The sequence below is a fragment of the Ctenopharyngodon idella genome, chromosome 21, assembly GCF_019924925.1.
Source record: "Ctenopharyngodon idella isolate HZGC_01 chromosome 21, HZGC01, whole genome shotgun sequence".
Taxonomy (NCBI): Eukaryota; Metazoa; Chordata; class Actinopteri; order Cypriniformes; family Xenocyprididae; genus Ctenopharyngodon; species Ctenopharyngodon idella.
Window position 1 is genome coordinate 24,432,540 of NC_067240.1, and position 18,203 is coordinate 24,450,742.

At 38.6% G+C, this 18,203-nt stretch overlaps 1 protein-coding gene across 3 annotated transcripts in view; it reads left to right on the plus strand.

Annotated features, from left to right (window-relative positions):
* ebf1b (EBF transcription factor 1b) overlaps positions 1-18,203 on the plus strand; it is a 150,841-nt gene that overhangs the window by 9,321 nt on the left and 123,317 nt on the right. For all 3 annotated transcript variants that reach the window (XM_051877919.1, XM_051877918.1, XM_051877916.1), the window contains exons 5-6: positions 3,988-4,061; positions 10,254-10,322. In XM_051877919.1, coding sequence (XP_051733879.1) covers positions 3,988-4,061; positions 10,254-10,322 — 143 coding nt within the window. The remainder of the gene's footprint in view (positions 1-3,987; positions 4,062-10,253; positions 10,323-18,203) is intronic.

Consider the following 18,203-nt stretch of genomic DNA (forward strand, 5'->3'; position numbering starts at 1 on the left):
CAGCACCTTTGCACATTCAGTGTTCCTTGTAAATCAAAAAGAAACTATTTCCTGCGTTTATCACAGCACTTCCTGTTCTTTGATCTTAATAAAAGCAGCCAAGGCGTTTTAAAGTTATCAAGATGGCACACTTTAACCTAAAAATTTCCTTTTTAAGAACTCTTGATACAAACAAAATATACAAAGGCTAATTAATCTTTATATGAGTCATTTCCATTTTTATGACTAGAGGAATCTGACACTTAAGGCAAAGCCATTGTTTTTTCATGCATGCAGTTTTGAGATTTTGCTTTCATAACATGTCTTCTTTAAGACTAATGTAAAGAAAAATACACATTTAAGTGTTTGTTTTATTACACTATCTATTTGCATCTATGGATTTGAGGTACACTACATATTTTTGAAGGGTGTTTCCCCAAAATTAGTTTTTTCTCCTGCGCTAAGTCTGAAATCTCCACTTCAGTAGCTCTTCCAGTTTTATTCCTGTCTATATTCTGAAGGTTTTTTACAGAAGGGTTTGTTCATCATCCCCCATATTTATAAAACATTTTCTTTTTGGTGATTTCCATCCAAAGCAAAACATACTCCACACGGCTCCAGGGGCTTAATAAAGCAAAGCAATGCGTTTGTGTAAGAAAAATATCCATATTTAACAAGCGTCCGCCAGACCGCCTTCCATATTCAACTTACGAAGAAAGTATAATGCCTCTAGCAGTTCAAAAAGCTTACGCTACGTCCTACGCCTTCCGTATTCAGCTTAGGAAAAAGCTTAACTGACACGACGTAAGTTGAATCCGGAAGGCGGTCTGGTGGAAGCTAGATATTTTACTTTATAACTAAATAAATATGGATATTTTTCTTACACAAATGCATCGCTTCGCTTCAGAAGGCCTTTATTAACCCCCCGTAGCCGTGTGGAGTACATTTATGATGGATGGATGCACTTTCTTGAGCTTCATACTCAAGAAACTGCCATTATAAGCTTAGATGCGTCAGGATATTAATTAATATAACTCCGATTGTGTTCATCAGAAAGAAGAAAGTCATATACACCTAGGATGGCTTGAAGATAAGTAAAGCTTGGGGTAATTTTCATTTTAAAGTGAACTAATCCTTTAAGGCAAGTGGAAGAATACCGCTGTTCCTGAGCACACCTCGGCCGGAACGGGCTAAGATAGATTTGGTGTTTATAGATAGAAATATGAAGCAGGTCTTTGGACTGGCAGACAGTGATGCATGCTGTGTACTTCTAGAAGACCTTGGCCCCCATTCCCTCAAAGTGAAAGAAAACCATCTGAACAAATGCTCCGAGCTTGCCAAATCCTGCACTGGCTGTAACAATATCGCTCTCAGTGCCTTTGTATAATGTAAAGTACATCTGAAAGACATCAAACAATGAGCCAATGTATCGTCTGTCTCTGGATATTTCTTCTGTCGGATTACCCTTTTCTTGGTAGATATAACTTTGCTTCAGTGTTTTTTTCCAGTTAAGGTCAATGTGACAAACTTTTTTGATGCTGGACAGGCTTGCTGAATTACACCTCCGTTACATGGCAGAGAGTAATGACTGTGCGTAACGGGACAGATTTGCTGCCAGTCGGTATGCCTTCGAACGAGATCCCAGAATCTTAGCAAGGTGACACGCTTGGCGTAGTCAAACGCGGCACTGTTCGGAATGGCATACCATGTCCAACATTCAACTCGGGGAGGAGGGGGGACACACAAGGCTTTGCCAGCCTGGCAGTGCTGTGTTTTGTGTTAAGGAGGGGTGAGAGCAAAGCCGAGAAAATTTGGGAGAAAATTGGGGGGCCGTACCAGATGGTGCACCGTGCTCCAGTCTGGCATCCCAACTGCTCTCTCGCACCCACCTCCTCCAGCCTCCTGCCTCCCCCTACCGCCCCTGTGCCACACGCCACTGATGGTTTGGCACATCATATGCTAGCGTAGGTAGCTTGCCAGTGAGCGCATAGGCACTTCACATTTTTACCCATGAGTGAAAGATTCAAAAATGAAAGAAAATCATGAGTGAGTGAATTGAAGAGATATGAATGCTGTTAGTTGATCTACACAACTGTGGATGTCAAGTCACAAATATTTAAGCAATTTTTAAAGCAAATATTTAAGCATTTTTAAACAAATATTTAAGAAAAAAGAAAAAAGAAGAACAAACCAAATTTAACAAAACTACTATGTTTGGAGATTATGCTTATTTACAGTAAGTTTCACTAACCTGAAGTACACAAAACATGCTTCATTTGGAGACATACATCACTGAAAATAACTTGCAGTTCAGTAGGCCTAAATGAGTCAGATCTTAATTCACTGTCCGCTTTGACTGGTTCAGTGAGTTTATTTCTTCATTTTATTTGAGCGAATCATTATATTAACTGCCCTGAGCTGTTTGCTCCAATATTGAGGTATGTTTGCATTTCACTAATAGGAACCAACTCATAAGAGTCGTTTGCTCATGGATCGGGCTGTATGTTTTTGAATCACTTAAAGGAATCGGCTCATAAGAGTCATGAATCGAATTACGCTTGTCGAACCGTATGCTTTGATACAATAATAACCGGCTCATAAAACTTATTTGCTCGTGAATCGAAACACTAGTCACGTCGCATGCTTTGTCTTACTAAAAACAACTCGTAAGAGAGTTATTTGCTAAGACTGTCAAGTTGTTTGCGTGTTTGTTTTTGCATGCAGTGCGCGAGGATAATTCAATGGAAAGACGCATTCTCGAGTGTTTTTGTTGCTTTACATTCAATTCAGGCCATAAATTCACGTTCACAACTCAGGTGAAATATGATTTTCTTTTCTATGGCGCGGGAGATTCAGAAGTGGTATTCGGAACGTGCTCAGAACTTATTTGGCTAACGTTCTGGTAAGGTTCTCTCAAAGTTATGAGCAAACGTTCTTCCAGTAACATTAAAAGTTATATGTTCTTTAATAACGTTCTCATTGTACTCATGGAATGTTTTATGAAACATTTTAGTTGGACATTCCTCTAACCTTTTTTAAGCATTACTACAACCTGTTTCAGAACTTTCAAAAAACATTCAAAAGGAACATTTTCAAAAAGCTTTAAATGGAACATTCCATCACTGTTTTCTCTAACGTTCACATAACCAAGATAAAACATAAAAAACTGGACGTTTCCCTCACAGAACATTCAGAAATGACATTTTCATAATTTAATGTGTATGTTCGCCATCTGAATTAGGTTCTTGTTAAATATGACGTTTAACATACACTGTATCACAGAAGTAAAATGGGTTGCAAACAGCATGTACAGTTGATTTTTATTATTTTTGATAAATATGTTTCCCCGCCATCATTAGGAATCACTGTCATTGTTTTGAGGTCTCCCGCTTGTTAGAATCTGAGCAGCCAATCAATTATGTTCCTTACCATCTCCTCCACCTACAACAGGTGTTCTTCGGCTTGTTACCCATCCCTCAAACCGCTCTGAGCTGGTGCTATTGTACATCCCATCCTCTACCACATGTTACCCCACCTCAGCCCCATGCCCTGTAGGGAGAATAATTACCTGAGCTAGAAGTAAAACAATGAGCCCTTATTGCAGCACCTTCATTTCTCACCTTCTGTTTTCCTTTACGTAATGAGCCAAAGTCCTGTGTGGAGCCAGAGCTCTGGACAGCCTGTCCAGAAATAGCCTATTGGAACAGCTTAGACGATTCCCCACGACACATGCTGATATTTATTAAATACGACCAGGCCAACAGGCTTTAACGGCAGAACTACGCCTCCTCTCAGTGTGTTTCTCAAGTGAAATTGGCTTCTGTGACTCCATAGCGGAATTTAGGGGTGGATGAGTGGAGGAAATGTTTTTTGGGATGTAAGATGGTCTGTGTCAACTTCATGTAACATATGTTTTGAAACAGCTTCATATGCCTAAATGATTAATTCTAGTGTTAAATAAAGCCTGTGTGAGTCCAAACTGACTTCTTTTCTTCTCTCTGTTCAAAGCCCATCATCTATGAAGGTCAAGACAAGAACCCGGAGATGTGCCGCGTTCTCCTGACTCATGAAATCATGTGCAGGTGAGACTTTTTACATTACACTTCATCCTAACCAGGTGCGATGCGCCAAGTTTCCAAATAATTTGTCCGTCCATGCTAAAAATGCTGCATGTCACAGTGCAATCACAGTAAATCAGAACATATCTGATATTTAAAAACCCCACCAAATTGGATGACAAACTTTTTTTTTTAGTACTGACATTTCCTTTTGAAAATATAAGATATGGTAGGTGTCATGAACAACTCAGTCCGTTCATTGAATTGAGTCCATCTACGACTCCAAAATGAACACTTTTTTTTATTTATTTATTTTTGATCAGGCATTACAAACTACTACCCCCTGGGGTCCTAGGAAGACTCAACTCATTGGGCAGACTGAGGCTGAATCCCAAATGGCACCCTAAACCCTCACGGTCTTCCTCTGAGTCTGCACTTTAGTGACGTAATGCCGCTTTGTCTGCAAAGTCCTCTGCGTAGCTCGCAAACTTGCGGGCTCAGCTGAAGTGCGCATCGAGGGCGCATAGCGGCCGCAAAGGGGGCGCTCGCAAGTACCCCTCTGAAACCTAAATTGATGAATGGGACACCCTAAGGTCTCGTGGACTTAACGGACACGAGTACGCGGCAGCCATTCTAAGTCCACAAGACCGAAAGTGCATAGAAGTGTGCCATTTGGGATTCAGCCTGAATTATTCGTGACACAGGCAAACCATTGCTAAATTCGGAACCGCATACTTGCGTACTACTCTTACTACTTTTATCATGGCAGAAATAATAAGAGTAGTATGCTAGTATGCAGTTCCAAATTCAGCACATGGTTGGCTACTTGCTAACGCTAGTCAGAGGCAGGTGGTATTAGTGGAAACTGACATTCTCATTCTAGGGAGCATTTAATTGCATGCAAATTAAATATAACTCAGCAAACAAGATCATTTAAATCATTAATATTAAGTTGTTCATATTTTTCGGAGTGCGCTAGCATGTAGATGGCCTTAAAAGGTTAGTTCATCCAAAAACAAAATTTCTGTCGTTAATTACTCACCCTCATGTCGTTCCAAACTCGTAAGACCTTCATTCCTCTTCAGAACACAAATGAAGATATTTTTGATGAAATCCGAGAGCTTTCTGACCTCACTATAGAAAGCAACATAATTACCACATTTAAGGCCCAGAAAGGTAGTAAAGATATCATTAAAATAGTCCATGTGTCTACAGTGGTTCAACCTTAATGTTATGAAGTGACGAGAATACTTCTTGTGCACAAAAATAAAACAAAAATAACGACTTCATTCAAAAATTTCTTCTCTTCCCTGTCAGTCTCCTACACTGTTCACTAGGGCTGGGAGAATAAATCGATTCATCTCGATTTGTGGATCGATTCTGAGATTTTCCAAATGCATTGCGATTCTCTTTTAAATCAATTCTGAGCTTAGCTTTTAACAGCAGATGGCGCTCTAGACTAGTTTTTAACTGCACGCTGAAATGGTGATGAAGAAGAGCGCTTGTGCGTTCGGCTGAGTCTGAGAATGTACTTGCACCTGCGAGATTAATGTAAACAGCTCACTGCAAACACCCTTGTAATTCGCTTCAACTTTTTCTAACTTTATGAATGATTATTTTATAGAAAGTTCAAGTGGTGTGTGTAAGGAATTGGAAGAGAGCAGAGTATGGATGTTTCTAAAGCACGTAGTGCCATCTGCTGTTAAAAATTAATCTCAGAATCGATTTGAGAGAGAATCACGATGGATTCGGAAAATCTCAGAATCCAGAATCATTTCTCGATTTGCGATTCAACGATTTATTGTCCCAGCCCTACTGTTCACGTTGTAAACACAGTGCAGCGCTTCCGGGTTCTATGTCAGAACGGCGGCTCATTTATTGGCCGAAGCTGTTCACGTGTGCAGCATGACGCATGCGTGTGATGCTGATGCAGGAGCTGGCCGATAATGAGCTGGAGTTCTGACGTAAAACCCGGAAGTGCTGCACTGTGTTTACAACGTGAATGTTTTGATTTCATCGAAAATATCTTAATTTGTGTTCCGAAGATGAACAAAGGTCACTTTACTATCCCATGCCATTCATGAGAGAGGCTTTGTGAATGGTAGTGAAGTGACGCAACAGTAAGTCACATGACAATGACGGATAGTACTTCCGGATTTCATTCATACAATATAAAACATCCTTTTTTAAAGATCTCAAAGTAAGTTCTTATTCAAATGCAGATTTTGAATTCACAGGGTTTTTAATATTCATGTATGTTGAACCAATGAGATTTCGCTGTAGGCGGGGCTACTCGTAATAGAAACCAAATGACTGTCAAAATGTCCTTTGGCTTGTTGCTTTATTCTGTCACCCGGTTAGAACACTAACCAGTACGCTTTAGTGCTGTATTCTATTTCAATTTTATTTGCTCCTATGGGTATTTAGTCTTACGTTACCAAAACAGTATATTAATAAATAGAAGCTCGTTTCATATTAATACTATCCAGGTCAAACCCCTAGTGAAGAACAGAGCCAAAAAAACAAGTAGGAGATGACTTTTTCTATCAAATGCTATGTATTTAATTAACATCCAAAGATGAATTTGCTTAAAAGTAGGTTGTGATGATCGACTCGTGCCTATTTTTAGTGGTATTTTAACAGTGCCGCCCACCCTTGTAACCCCCCACCCCCCCTCATGAATATCACCCTGATGCCTGGTTAATTAGGACAAGCAGAAACTCATTACTCAATCTGAAATTTCAGTCTGCTCTGCTAACAAATGTGCCCTGGCTCACATGGCGTCCATGAAATATATACCAAGTTTTCCCAGCAACGCATCACGCTACTTAAAGATGTCATATAGGCACTTTTGCAATTAAAAAAGCACCCGATTTATCTTTTTACTTTTAGAATTGGCAGCTAATGTATATTCAAACCGATGTGGTCCTCATCCCCCCACCTGCCAAATCAGCATTGATATGCAATTGTGTATGTGTGCGTGCGATAGACTGTATGTGTACCTTCAAACGCTGCCGCAATTATAAGCAGAAAATTAGGCTGTTCACCATTAATCAGCTCCACTAATTGCCACGCACCACCATTAGCCATATGGTGCCATGCCAGCTTGCAAGTGTGGGACAAAAGTGCTTATTCCTATCATTTTAACAAACTAGGGGGAGAAAAAAAAACACGGAATGCGTTTCAGGATGTTGTTTGTCGCGAAACTGGCCAAAATTGTTCTTCTAAAGACTAAAGTTGTCATAACACAAATCCAATGTCATGAATCAAAGGAATCATGGAAAGGAAACATATGTTTAGTAGACGCGTTCCAACGTCGACAGAGTCGACTACATCCTGCTAATTACATGAGCCCATTTAGACATTTCTTCAAAAGCCGCATCAGGAAGGAAGCGTTAAGATCTAAGATGTGATTTCCTTTGGGTGTCCTACGGGACGATCTTGAAGAAGATCAGGAAAAAAGATTATAACCTTATCCACCTCCCCAATAAGCTGATGTAGGCGTGAAATAATAACTGTAGTTGTGTTTGCTAAAGCAAATGTTTATTATTTTTCATACTTAAGGTTAAGGGTTTGTTCTGATATGTAACTTTAAATATGTAAGTACACTGTTTGTGCTACTGACCTCAAATAACTCATAGCAATGTGACATTATGGTTAATGACGTCACACACTTTTTTTTCTTTTTTTTTGTCCAGATCTGTTAATTTATTCAAAAATACATTAAAATGCAACATATATGCAATGACTTGAATGCACCTCTTCTATGATGAGCATGTTTTAATGTATTATTTATTTATACATTTTTTTTAACTGAGGACAGAACTGCTAGACTATTTATTAATATTTGAAAAAACATTTGTCGGCAAAATTAAAGTCATGTGGTGCAAGCAATATGCAGAAACATGTAGAGAGGACCCTTGAAGACCCTTATGACTATATCAAGGCAAATAATTAAAAAAAAAAAAAAATCAGATAATTTGAGCTTTTTATGACAAGGCAGTGTTAAAATAAGTTGTTGTTTAGTGTAACTCCCCAAAACAGTGATATTAATGAATTAATAATATAATAATATAATTAATAAATTCACGATATTTCTATATTTTAAACAATTTTCAAGCTAAAAAGTTGAATTTTTTTTTGTTTTGTTTTTTTACATATGCATGCATTCATGGGTTAGGAAAATATGTTACTTTTTACTTGATGGTTACACCACATGACATTTTTAGGGTCATTACATTTGAAATTTCGTTAAAAATGGTGTAAAAGTTTTTCAAACCCATATTAGACCAACATAATTACAAAGGGAAGAACTTTTTCTTTTTCTTTTTTGTGGACAATTATTTGTCACTGACCCATTGACCACCCAAAACCGCATAGCAACACCCTGGCAACCACCTACAACACCCTTGCTTGTTGCGAAAACCTAGTTAATATATTTGTCTTTAATTGTTTTTAGTGTATATCTATGAATTTGTATGCTCAAGGTTCCGTGTTTCAGGAGCTAAACCATGTCTCCCATGGGCGCTGCCGGATTTGATCATTAGGCTCCTACAAATCTTCTTCCTGCACTGTATAAATACACACACACACATAGATTCACAAACACACACACACAGAGGCACTGCAATCCCTTGTTCCAGTCCTTTGGGAGGACACTGACCTAGTTGAGGAAGCCTTGCAGAAGGAGGGGCGAGAGAGATAGAGATGTAGATGTAGATAGAGAGAGAGAGAGAGATTTTAGCCCTCTATTCATGATGAGTTTCTAAAGAAAGACATTCATCATGCATACCTGAAGAGGTGTATTATATAAATCACACACGGTTCCTCATGAATAAGCATGGTACATCTTAAGATACGATCTCCTGAACACTTGTAGTCCATGAATGAATGATAAAGTCTATTGGTACATCAGAAAACTGTGTCATTGGAGAAAATAGGGAGCTGGGAATGAGGTAACAAGAGAAACCGTAAGGCGAGAGGGTGGAAGCAGAGAGAGTTGTGGGAGGAAGAAAAACTGAAGGGGGAAGGACAATGCCAGGGGTGTCATGTGACAGTTTTGTCCCCAGCCCTTATTCAGTGTCCTACTGCCATCTGTGCGGTAGAAATGTGATGCCGGTGGTCTCCAAACCGCCGCTGAAGCCCCTCACACACCTTAAATTCTCCTTGTCATTCTGCTAGACCTTCATCACCTATGCAAATGCGAATTTTTGGCCAACTTACAAGCAAGCCGTCCCGTTGTGCATGCTTAACACGTGTTCTTATGTTAATGTGGCAGTAACACACTTCAGTACTCAAAGGGGTGATAGATTTACAGTTTTTAAATTATAAAGTTAATAAGACATCAAAAAATGTACTTTCTTGATAAATGTTTTTGCTATTATTGTGCGCAATTCATTGGTTAAATTATTCAGAAGGAAAAAATGTCTGTATTAACTTGATCCGCCTCTGAAACGACTTTCCTTTTTGGGTGATGTCACCAAGCCTTCTTTTAAACCACTCCCATTTAACCATCTATTCGGATGCGTCCGAAATCGCATACTTTTGAATAGGTACTTATTTTGAATTATTTGAATACTTCATGACCACTAAAAAAGTATGAAAGTATGTTCTATATGTGTAGTTTGAATGTAATCCGGACGTACTACATCCACCATGCTGTCATTATCATGTGACCTACCAGCGTCAGTTGCGTCGCTTCACTGCCATTCACAAATCCTCTCCCGTGGCCTCATGGGATAGTAAAGTGTCCATCGTATGCACGCTTCAGAATCTCGCCGGAAGTAGTAGGTCATCTAAGTACTTTTTGCCTTCTCTTTTATGAGTAACGTGAATTCGGACATACTACTTTTGTCACATACTTTTTTTCACCTACTATATAGTAGGGAAGTATGCGATTTCGGATGCAGCCATAGAAACTACTTTTCCCAATCCAGTTAAATTCCTGTTGGATAAAATCTAGCCTAGCTTCTATATTTAAGCATTTATTTTAATGTTCTTGCGTTGAGTTTCTTTAGCAAATTGTTATTCAATACAATTTGCATAAACTTTAATAGTTAAAACACAAATACAAAGACAATCAAAATATAACATTTCCTCTGGACAAAAAAAGTCCAGAAAAAATGGTCTGTATAGTACTCATGACATAGCACCATAAATGTCTTGATGTTATACATGATGCCCTTTTTTAACTGATATTTTCTTTTGTCCCTTTAGTCGTTGTTGTGACAAAAAGAGTTGCGGGAACCGAAACGAGACACCCTCCGATCCCGTCATCATCGACAGGTAGGAAATCTCTCCCTCATTAACACTTCCTAACACTGTTTGTGTCCCTGAATACATCTGATACTTTTATTGTTATCGTCATGCTTTTTGAGGCTGTGGTTGATGTCGCGTTTGAAGTAGTTCTAAAGACATGCTGGAGTCTTACCGCCATCACGGTCTGCTGTGTGTGTATGTTTGAGTCACTTGTTAGTTAAATGCTCTATCATGTTGTTTCTTTTGCTGCTATTTTTTCCACCATGTTCTTTTTGTTGTGGGATCAGGATTGGCTGAGCCCGAACACTTAATATTAATGTGCCTTTTATTGCTGTCTTTGCCTGAGTAAATTACAGGCCTAAAGGCTTTAGTCAAAGGCTAGTCTTTGTGCTAAAAGTGTTGAGTGAGTAATTTCTCTTGAAAAGATGTTTGACAGTAAACATGTAAGCAATTTAGATAATATCTACATGGTATGTACTTTAAATTGAGATCTGGCCTGGTTCTGGATTATGGTTCCCCCTTCAGAAGTACAAAAGACAGTGTTCTTGGTTTCTTTATTTTGTCTTAATGAAACCCACATGTATAATGGGCTGTGAAACAATAGACGCCAGAGACCCCTGGCCCCCCCATCCTTTCTACCCTGTTCTTGCCATCTCTCTCGATCCCCTAGGGCATCGCTTTCTTCCGCCTAACATTCATCTCTTTAAATCCAAATTTAAACCCCTGCATCCTTTTTGAATGATGTAATTGTAGTTGTAATAATGTTAGCATTACTGCTAATAGGATTTTTAGCAACACCAAAGATTTCACAGTCCTTAAGGTAGTATTTTCATTGTCGTTAATGTTGTTAGCTTCAGGCTAGCTGTGTGGAGTTATGTGTTTTGTAATGTGGAAGCTATTAGTCGACGTCTAAGAGCATTTACTTTGACAGGTCATGGTTCTCGGAATTGAGCAAAACATTCTTTTTCCCATTGTTGCAGCAAAATGGTTAGCAACCGCTACGCTCAATGAAAATTGCTAATTGTCCCTTTGAGACAATATATATATATATATAGGCACATGAGGTGAACATATCAAGAGCTGCTTAACCGATTTGAAGAAAATCAGCATTGAATCGCATTTGACTCACTGAAATGGCCTTTGCTGGAATATTTGCAGCTTCCCAACTTCCCAAGATGCCTTTTTTTCCATAATCTGCCCGTGACACTGGGAAAGGCCACAAATCAAAGTTTTATCTCAGTGAGAATCTGTTGCCGAAGGAGAAAAATGACTTGATTTACACCACATGGAATGGTGCGTAAGAGTTATTGTGTGCAGATGACCAGACTAGGTTGATTTGTAACGTTTGTCAAAAGACTGTTCAGGCTCATTTGCGAAAATTAAACCCCACTGAGAAAAAAAAAAAAAAAAAAGGTTTCTCACTATCGGCTCTCCCGGTTCTGCTCCGCATGTTTACTTCAAGTTTAGACAGCAGTCAGTAAGGAGTTGGACGGCTGTGGCTGTTCGGTCTCAGCCACTGACCCGTTCCTGCAGAATGGACTCAGGTGTGACTGGAGCTGCTCAGCCGACCGCGGTCAGACACAACAGATCTGCCGCCCCCCTTCATACCTGACTCACGTGTTTGTGGGCAGCCGACACAGTTTATGCTTCACTTGACCAGAACGGGTCAGAACTCTTGGGAGCCAGCTGTGGCTCCCTTATACATGCTCATACGCCTTTAAACCTCGCTGAGCAAAGAGGCTCGATATGGACACAGGCTGATGAACCTGCTAGAGGAACTCATGTGCATTGGTCCCATGTGCAGTGAAAAGGCCCACTAGAAGGTCTTGGTAACTTCAAGGCCATCAAAAACTTACTACATTTCCACTAGTTGGGAATCCAAGCATCTCATGATTCCATTTCAGGTAGTCACAATGGCTACACAAAATAATTCTCAATCTTATTTTTTTTAAACAACTGCCTGTCACTATTTCGGAAAATACTGGGATTCTGGGATGCTGCATGAAAGCAGTTTAAATTTATGTTCTGAACAACATATATTATCAGTAGAGATGCACCGATGTATCGGCGAACAATTGTTTAAAAACAGCCGATGATCAGGGCCGATTATATCCTGTCAAAGGGTGCGGAAAAAACGTGTTTAGACTGCAACTCATACTGTGTGTGAAGAAAATCACTCATGTTGAATTTAGTTAACCTGAGAATAACGCATTAACAGTTAATTGCTACGTTAAAGCAGACTCTTTTTGACCCTAATAATCACCCATAGTTCAAGCCAGGGTTGCCAGGTCTGCGTTTTTTTTACATCAAACATTATTTGTAGCATCTCCCATCCAATAATCACAAAGAGCTTTGTGCTTTGTTACTTCTGATAAGAAACAAAGTTTCCGTTTTCAAATTCTGTCCATTTTATCATGAAATTCAAACAATAACTGCCATTTTGATGCTCTTAAATGTGACATGACAGATCACTGTAGCGCCTCAGTTTAAGCGGATTCTTTTCTTCCACATTAATACAAGTTATATCTCGAAAAACATGCATGAACATCAAAAGGTATGTTGAAAATTACAGTACAACTTACCGGAATGTATCATGTAATCACTTTATTTGTGTTTCAACCGCGGAAAGACGTCAATAAAGCAGCTTGTGAACAATATGTCACATTTACCTTAGTTAGCTATAATAATAAAAAAAACACTAGAGAGGAGCTTATTTACTGTTAATTATATATTTGAATAAATTTGCCATGAAGTCAAGTGCTTATGAAAAGTACCTTATGTCATACTAAGTTCAGTTTCAGTTTTTATTATATCTGAAAATAAACAGCAGCTGAATATAATACCTCTGTTGTTAATTGTAACCTCTAATATTATAGTGTACCAAATGAGAGGGTTCCCTGTATAGTTTGCAGCATTATTTTGGGAGAGATTTTTTTTTCCTTAAGAAAAATCAAACTATCGGTATCGCCATCGGCTGATATCATTCTGAATAATCGGCTATCGGTATCGAGTATCGGTGCATCTCTAATTATCATTTTTTTGTTCTACACAATAAATCTATCTAAATGCATTTATAACACCTCTGTTCTGCATTAAAAAGTGTGTAAATGTGCCTTGACACTATATATGTGCAACCTCCATGCTATCATTGCAGCGTAATGACGGCTTTAGTCATGTAGCCAAAGTTTTTCAATTTAGTGTAGCACTTATTTATATCTCTAATGGTTTGTCCTGCGTATTTATCCCTTCACTATAATTATTAAAAATGTATTTAAAAGAATGCAGAATTGCATTTTGTGCAGAAATTTTTCCCTCAGCTCTACTTAATAATCCTCCCACGTTATGTCTTTGTATATGCAAGTTTTTTTGTCATAAAGGTGAGAGTGTTTGGATGTTGTGATCTGATCTGATTGTGTCACTCCTGATCTCTCGTCGCATGATTCTGCAGCCCAGAGAAATGGGTCATGCAGGAAAGAACAAAAAAAATAAAAAGGTGAAAAAAAAGAAGAAAACAACCTAATTTTGGTATGTATTCTTGGCAGCTACACATTTTCTCACAAGCTCAATGACAGTGCCTCGATTATGACTTATTATTTCTCCTAAACACGTAACCTAAAGAAAAATAAATCCTAGTTCCGCCTTTTCCCTCTGAGTTATTTAGCTTGGTTAATAAGGGCTCATTAGCGCGCACTTCTTTCAACGAGCCGATTTGATTTCACACCAGTAATTAGTCTGGCTATGGTTAATTCTGCTGGTTTTGCATTGAGAGTGATGCTCTAATTAGATACACAAAGAACACAGCTAATCCAAATCTGTGTTAAAAACACTAATGAACCCTTATTATGCTGTTAAAACAACTAATTTCATATTTACTAAGATTTGGATTGTAAACAACATCTGTAAACAAACAATATCCACCCTCGCCGTTTATCGACGAATATATTTGACCAAATTGTCCAACTGCAGGTTGTTGTTAGTGCTTTTGATTTATTCACACAGACAGGAGGAATACCACTGATCGTAACCGCTCACAGAATTCGAAATGAACTCCACTGGGTGCTTCGATTTACGCCACATGTAAAACGATTCTTTTTATACTTATTTATCTGGATCTCTTTATTTGTTTTATTTGAACCGGTCCCTCTTGCATTCATGTGTGTGTGTTAGTGCCTCTAACCCACTGTATAACATTAGCAACTCCTCAGCTGGGCCATATGTTCCTCTCGGCCTCTCCCTCTCCCGGACTGACCTTTCATCGGCTCTGTAAGATTATTTCCAATACTTTAATCCCGTCTCATTGACATGGACACAAAGCACACTGACATCTAATAGACGCCTCCTCACTTTCTCCTTTCTTCCTCTCGGTTTAATCACTTTCAGTTCAGGGCCTCCACCCCCACCTTCCTCCACTCCAACCCCTGCAGCCCTGGACGTCTATTGTTCACGTCTCATTTTATTCCAGACCCTCCCTTCTCACTTCTGTTTATGTTTAGGGTGCCAAAAAAACCTTGGATAAGTAGCCATGTCCCTAAAGTTAGCTTCAGGAGTTTTTAATTTTATTCAAAGCGAGATGTGTGTTTGTTTTACGGGAAGCGATAGCACACAGTTTTAAAGTGGATAGCGGCATGTCAGTTGGCTGCAAGTTCTTTTCCTGTCGGCCCGTTTCAAACATCTCCACTTACGAGTCTCATATTATATCTGTGATGTTAGATCCTCTGGCGCAGGAGGGGTACAAGAACGTTTATACGTGTGAGATTGTCCCTCTGATGTGTTTTCTGTAAGACGTTACTTGAACACTCTGCCGTCGGCTCTCTTGGAGGAAGTAGTGCTCTATCCACTCTGGGATCGTTGCGGTGATGCGGTGAGCCCACGCTGGGGGATGTCAAAAGCTGTCAGAGGGCCGGCGAAGAATGGAATGCGAAAGTTCCCGTGGATACCGTGGGACTTCCTGTACCCCCAAGACTCGGTTCTCAGCCCCTCTTGGCTGGCCTGACTCTCAACGCTCAGAGCTCAACATCTGGATCTCTGTTCTCTAACCAAAACAACATTCACAGAGCTGATGGAGGGAAATGGGTCACCATGCCCTTGAATTTTACATTTAATGGCCTGCTGAAAAAGTGCAGCTCTAAGCTAAAAGTTCATGGCGTGCAGGCAAAATAGATCTCAAGTCACATTAACTTGCTGTGCATGATCATGATTCATTTTGTAAGAAATATGACCAAGTACAATGTTTACATTATCTAGGTCTTTTGTCTGACGTGGTACGTGTTTGTTTGGTTTTTGCAAATTTGGACACATTTAGAAATGTTTTTCAATGTCATCAAACCATGTGACATTTTTTACAAAGAAAGAAGGCCCAAGCACTTTTCAAGCCAAACATTTCACAGAAGAAGTTTGTTAAAGGTGAAGTGTGTAATTTTGGCATCCCTACACTATATAACAGAAGCCTGTTTTTTTTCACAGAAATACAAAAGATAATTATGACTTTTTTTTGTAAATGTGACTTTATATGCAGATTTTACATCTTGCAATTTTGGCTCTGTCACAATTGCAATTCTTACTTTGATTTTAATCCTCATAATTTTGACTTTCTTTCGAGAAATTGCCTATATCTCACGATTGCGACTTTGTCATTCTTGCCTAACACAATCTAATGGCAGTTTGTAATTATTTTAGATTTTGGTGAATTGGTGGCTAATTTGTATGAATATGTACAATCTCATTTTTATGTTTTCGTATGGTATGCTTGTGCCCCAGTGACAGTTATGTTTAGGGTGGACCTTCATGGTTACTTTTTTTTTAAATCGTGCATTTCATACGAAATCTACACCTTGTTTTCCTGTGAGAATGGGTTGTTCTTGTCACTTTATTTCTTATCACTGTGACATTTTTTTCATAGTGTTACTTTAGGTCTTGTTTTATCTCTTAGTGTGACATAATGTGTTATTTTAATTTCACAATTATCTGTTTTATTTATTTTTACTCTGAGGCAGAGCCAGGTTTCCATGCTAAGCAGAATTACTCTAGTAATGTAAAGCAATAAGTGAAGTTATTAAACGTAATTTCAGGAGGAGTATGCCCATCTAATCTTCTAATTAACCTGTTAACCTTCATGATGATGCCGATGCACTGAATTGTTCATTGTTTAAATTAGTTCAAAGATACTTTTAGATTTAATGTTATTACCTTGACTAACTATATATTATTTAAAAGGCTGTAAGACTCAAGCTTCGGTATTTGACCTCTATTTTATTCTGAGAGCTTATAGTAACAGTTATGACTTAATTTGTGTCAGGAGTTATGAAAATGAAAAAAAAAAAAAAAAAAAAAGAGTAAATACCTTTACTATGAATTAAGAGCGTCAGCAGCATCCATTGAGGAAAAAACTCCTGAATGGTCATCATGAAAATGCTTGACAAAATAACATCCCTCAGGGCTTTTAGCTCAAAATTGTGCAGATTTGGAGAAATATTGATAGATTCTCATGTTTACATCAGATTTATATAGAGAGGAATGATATTTATTCAGTTTTTACCCAAAATGTACTGATGTAGTCATTATGAGCGCTGTATACTCTGATGTACTGTGTTTTCAATTCATACTGGCAGCCTTAGGGGCGCTCTATGCACATTTAGTCCACAAATGGCACTCGTGATGCAGCCATATCATGTGACATTCCAGGAAATATAGGAAACATTCCAGGAGATCGCTATAACATGCAGACAGAGACTTTTTGGAGAGAATATGTTGGGTATTTTCATAACAATAGTGAATATTTATAATGCAATGCTATACGACACAGCCTTTATCAATGTGCAGAATATTGTAAAAGAAAATGTTTTCTGATTTTTTTTTTTATCCAAAGCTACATCGAATCACAGAAGATTATTTAAAACACTCGACTTACATTAAAAAGTAAGTTTGGAGCAAAAACATGCTTTTAATCTCATAAATTGTCATGTATTGATGGTGTGCTAAGCTAAAATGCTAGCTAGCCCTAAGATGCACCTGTCAACTAGTTGAGCAAATATGTTATTTTTATGAATAATTTTGAATAGTAAAGCTTACTGAAATGTTTCTTTTTTCAAGAAGGGCATTTGATACAGTTTCAAAGAAGGTGATGTGAGAGGTTTGATCAAGAAATTAGGGATTAAAACAGTGTGAATAGAAAGTCATCAGTAATTATAATGAAGACAAAAGAAAAGAATAATTAGAGCCATAAGCAGGCCGGGAAGGGAAGACTGAAACTGAATGGGGCAGTTTGCGCCACAATAAAGACAATACATTGAATTTTTAACACTTTTGGTGTTAAAAAAAAACTACTGTCAAGATTTGCCAAAGACACACAGTGAAAAATTGGTGCTGAAAAGGCGTGGACACAGTTATTTTTGCAGCTGCCCTGATTGCATATGCATTTGTAGGAGTTTCCCTTTCAGACGCAAAATTTATGGGAGGAGAGTATTTAAATGAGTCATGCAAGGTGATTTACTAAGGTTTAAGCTAGTCAATTTACTGGTATTTGCGACATTATTTACTGCCCCCAAAAAAGCATGTCTTAAACCAGATGCTAATTTGTGCTGCTCTCACGCTAAATTACCCTGTTTAGTAAATCTGGCCCTTAGTGTCCAAATACTTTTTGGGGCAACCGTCTGAGAGTTCAGTGCAGACCACACCAGCGGGATACTACTGTGACATTAATGGTTTAATTAGCTGTATCTATTGCCCAGCACACGATTGTCTCAAATTAGACTGAGGCGACCATTGTTAGGTTAATCCTGTCCAGATTGGCCTATTGAAGAAAGAAGACTGCTTTTAGTGGCTAGTGTGAGAAAGAGTGACAGAAATCAGAAAGGAGTGAAAGGCAGAGGAGAGAAAGAGACGAATATCCGTGGCTTGTTCGAATGTGTT